This window comes from Phragmites australis, chromosome 13, assembly GCF_958298935.1.
Source record: "Phragmites australis chromosome 13, lpPhrAust1.1, whole genome shotgun sequence".
Lineage (NCBI taxonomy): Eukaryota > Viridiplantae > Streptophyta > Magnoliopsida > Poales > Poaceae > Phragmites > Phragmites australis.
In genome coordinates this window covers 26,245,791-26,249,881 of record NC_084933.1, presented here as the reverse complement: position 1 = coordinate 26,249,881, position 4,091 = coordinate 26,245,791, and the positions used below count along the sequence as shown (strand labels likewise).

The 4,091-nt window shown below is 49.0% G+C and overlaps 1 protein-coding gene across 1 annotated transcript; it reads left to right on the top strand.

Annotated features, from left to right (window-relative positions):
- The first annotated feature begins 229 nt into the window (after window positions 1-229).
- LOC133889808 (transcription repressor OFP8-like) lies at window positions 230-1,628 on the top strand. The gene has a single exon (XM_062330284.1). The coding sequence runs from the start codon at window positions 389-391 to the stop codon at window positions 1,475-1,477; it is 1,089 nt and encodes a 362-aa protein (XP_062186268.1). The 5' UTR covers window positions 230-388; the 3' UTR covers window positions 1,478-1,628.
- The last annotated feature ends 2,463 nt before the right edge of the window (window positions 1,629-4,091 follow it).

Here is a 4,091-nt window from a genome sequence, read left to right as displayed (position 1 = left end):
AGGATACGGCTCGCCGGCGAGCTTGTTAATGAGGACAAATCGTATTGACAATGGCCGATCGGCCCTATACTTCTATTTTACTGTTCACTGTTCACCCAGACAGTGGTTTCATATCTGCTTAACGGCGTTGAGACTTCCCTGTCTTTTAGCGAACGGTGTCAGTGTTTGCCACGCGCATTTGTGTACCGATCAGTAGTACCGTACACAGTGAACAGGTTACGCAGCTTAGCTCACCTTCATTGTCGTCGCTTTATATTAACCACAGCTCACGAGGACTACGAGCCAGACGCCGACCCAGCATACAAGGTCGACCGACCGGTGGCCACCGTCCAAGACTCCTGTGAATCGCGAGTGCCACACGACACGATCGTACACGTACAGGCTAGGAATGAGCCTCGGCGTTGGTGCCAAGAAGCGTCTCGGCGTCGGCGGGGGCGGGTTCGCGCTCGGGTGCGGCTGCAAGGACGCCAAGGCCGTGGAGGTGGCGGTGGCGGTGGCGTCCGCGTCGCCGTACTCCGCCACCACCACGGGGACGTCCACGGCTACGACGGCGACGTGGCGCAGGGCGAGGGCCACGAACCCGTCGGCGTCGGGGTCCACGGGCACGCTGACCGTGCCCTCCGCGCCGTCGTCGTCGTTCTTGTGGGAGGATGTCGTCGAGGCTGAGGGCGACGAGGAGGAGGTCAACTGCAAGCGGTTGAGCTCGGCGACCACGACCAGCTTCTCCGGCCTGCTGCGCCAGCTCAACGACCTCGAGCAGAGTGTAGTGTCGTGGGGCAGGAAGAGCACCAGCAAGAGTGACTACTCGCCTCCTCCGCCACCTCCGCCACCGTCGCGGCCCGTGAAGCACCGAGTCGTGCACAGCGGCGACAGGCGCGACAGCAAAGAAGGCCACGGCAACTTCTCTCCGCCAGCGCCGCCCCCTTCTTTCCAGTTTCAGTCGCAGCAGCACCGGAAGGCAAAGAGCATGGACAAAGGCGACGGTCAGGAAGAAGAGGTCCACTCCATGCAGCCGCCACCGCCACCTTCGCCGTTGCCATTGCCGGCTGAGCAGCTCCCGAACGTGAAGAGCATGGACATAGGCAGCAAGAAAGAAGACGTCAACAACTTTCCCCCATCGCAGGTGCCGAAGCACCGGAAAACGAAGAGCTGCGATGGCGGCACCGTCAGGCTCGACGGGAGCGTGGCGGTGGTGAAGCAGTCGGAGGACCCGCTCAGCGACTTCCGGCGGTCAATGGCGAACATGATCGTGGAGAACAGGATCGTGACGGGCGACGAGCTCCACGAGCTGCTCCGCCACTTCCTCGCACTCAACGCGCCACACCACCACGACGCCATCCTCCGGGCCTTCACCGAGATCTGGGACGAGGCGCTCACCACCAAGACCCCCCAACGCAAGCCCGCCAGGCCGGCGCCGAAGCCACCGCGGCAGAAAGCATCACCGCGCCGCCGGCAACCTCCGCGGGCGTGGCGCTAACGGGTACGTGCGTGGCCACAACGACTTAGCACAACGTAGCTAGCTCGGCTAGATTGCTTGCAAGAAATGGTCAGTATATATCACCTGACCACGAATCTACCGCAGATATGTTCTCCGGATTTGCTTGTTAATGCACCTCTAGTTTCAATTCCGTTCGACTCCCATATTCTCCTCCAGCCATACGAGACTGGCAATCTCGTGAAAGCTAGAGTATTCCGCGCGCGCAAGGGGCACGAGACTAGGCGACACGAGAGGTCTTGCCGTAAAATCCGTAAAATCCGTGTCCGCTTGCGCAAACAGCAAACAGGCCGGAGGCGGGCCGAAAAGGCGCTTCGGCTGTAAGCCGCGAGGGGACCTGGGAGGAATGGTGGGTGGATCCGTTGATGGATGGAAATGGAGGACCCGTGCATTGAGTTAAGGAGGTGGCGAGGGTGCAATGGTGGTGGGCACACGGGAGGGTCATGCCTACAAATGCCAAAATAGAGGCAGCATGAACCATCAACGCGCAACCTCCCCGGTATCCTTTTCTTCACTAGCAACTGTACACACACGAAATTAATACAGGAAATGTTAGCTGTTTAGCTACGTATTTCTTAAAAGAAACAGGATCTACTTTATACAATGATTGTTTCATCAATTTAGAGTGAAAATCGATTGAATCTATCGTAATTTATACATTTTATAAGAGTATAGATTACGTTTCTAGAAATGCTAGAGTTTCACCTCATCCGCGTGACAGAACTAGTAACATCAGGTCTCTCTTGTTTCTTTTTCCTCCTCTTCCTTCTTCTCTTTCATACTCAAAAATTGAAATGGAGCTTCCAGGTGCACCGCGGGTATGAGGCTGGAGTCTCTTCCTCTCGCCCCTGCCACATCCACTGCAAGTTCTGGCCACTTGTTTTAGGAATTTCTGTCGGAGAAGATCTGCCCGCCGCCAGCGAGATCTTCGCAACCAACACAGCACGTAAACACTGAGGGGATTTTGGTGCTGCGGAAAAAACTGCAGATTTTCTGTTGTGATTCTTCGTATGTATAAGAAAAACAGAGGACGTGGTCGTCGAGGCCGGTTCTGGGCACGCCATGCCTTCTCGCCTCGTGCCATCCCACGAGTCCAGATCACGTCGCGCACGACGTGCTCCCGCGTGAACGCCGCAGGCGTCGACCTCAACTTGCGGGACCGAAAGACATGGCCACACCTGAACCAAAGAATGGATAGTAAATGCAGGATCGACAACGGCGATTACAGGGTAAATAGATGTTTTATAAATTTCTTGTGAAATATATCTACTTATTATTTATCTAACACTTCTTAAAAATATACAAGCGAAAGCATAAAATTTAAAGAGACAAAGTGCGAAAAAAAATTCCAATGCAATATGGCTATACGGATAAAATATGAACTATAGGTTCTAATTCAAGATTATTTCATGTGTCTTTAAGTATAAAAACTTAAATTTGAACGAAAAATAAAATAAAAAAGTCACCGAAAGAAGTAACTCTCTAAATTGATGGTATAAAGATAAGGGGATTCAAGATCCTCTCAAATGTATGAGTATATGAACGTTTATACCTCTAGCAATAAAAAGAATAACTTGATAAGATTAAAAAATTGTAGCTCAAAGATAAAAACAAAAATTAACAAGAAAATTATTAAAAAAAATGCAAACTTACAAGAAAATCAATAGAGAGATTAGAAGTGAGAGAATTCAAGCATATAAAAAATATAAAGTTCATTACTCAAAGACGTCAATCCTATTTTAAACGGATTATAATAATTTTTCTCTCAAAAACTCTCACATATTACATAAGCTAAATACTCATATTTCTCTCCTCTAAAACTCTAGCATTAGACTCTTAAATGGATAGCACAAAGGGCTCAATTGGTTATTTCTAACTCTCTTATAGCCATATACCTCTATTTATAGGTTTAGTAAATTTGACTCCTAAATTTCTTAATTTTTTACCAAAATATCTCTCTTATAGTACACTCCTACCTACTATTGAGTGCATTTTGGTCTCTTTCTTGCTTCGTCCATTTAACGATCACGACGCCTTCATAACTTAGCTTCGTCTCGATACAAGTTTCGTGATGCTATCATATTCTCCTCCAATCATCCCACGGTTTTAAGGTCCAACCATGAAAGTCTCTGTACGTTTCTCAAAGCGTGACTCGCTACTTGCTTATACCTTAAGCAAGTGCTCTGATATCGATACGTGTACTTCGTCTTACGATATTGACCGCTGGTAAGTCTCTTCCGCTCCTGATTCCTCAAGTCACCTTATCACTTGCACCAGCATCCCTTTCATTTGACTTTGTCAACACGCTGTTTTCACCCTCTGTTTCATGTTTTGCTTGACCTCCACGTATACAGCCAGGATCACCTTTGACTCTATCCGATTTTCTTGATCGTCCGACACCAAGCACCCGCTTAACCCGAATCACTCACTAGTGACCGTCAAGTTGCATCCGTAAGCTACACATCATGAGATAAACAAATACATTTATCTGTCTGTAACTTCTAGTTAATCCATAATCAAATTGCTCAAACCAAACTTAAACAATTTCAAACTCGACAAGCCAAATCAATAATTTTATCGCTCGCTCATTATAAAT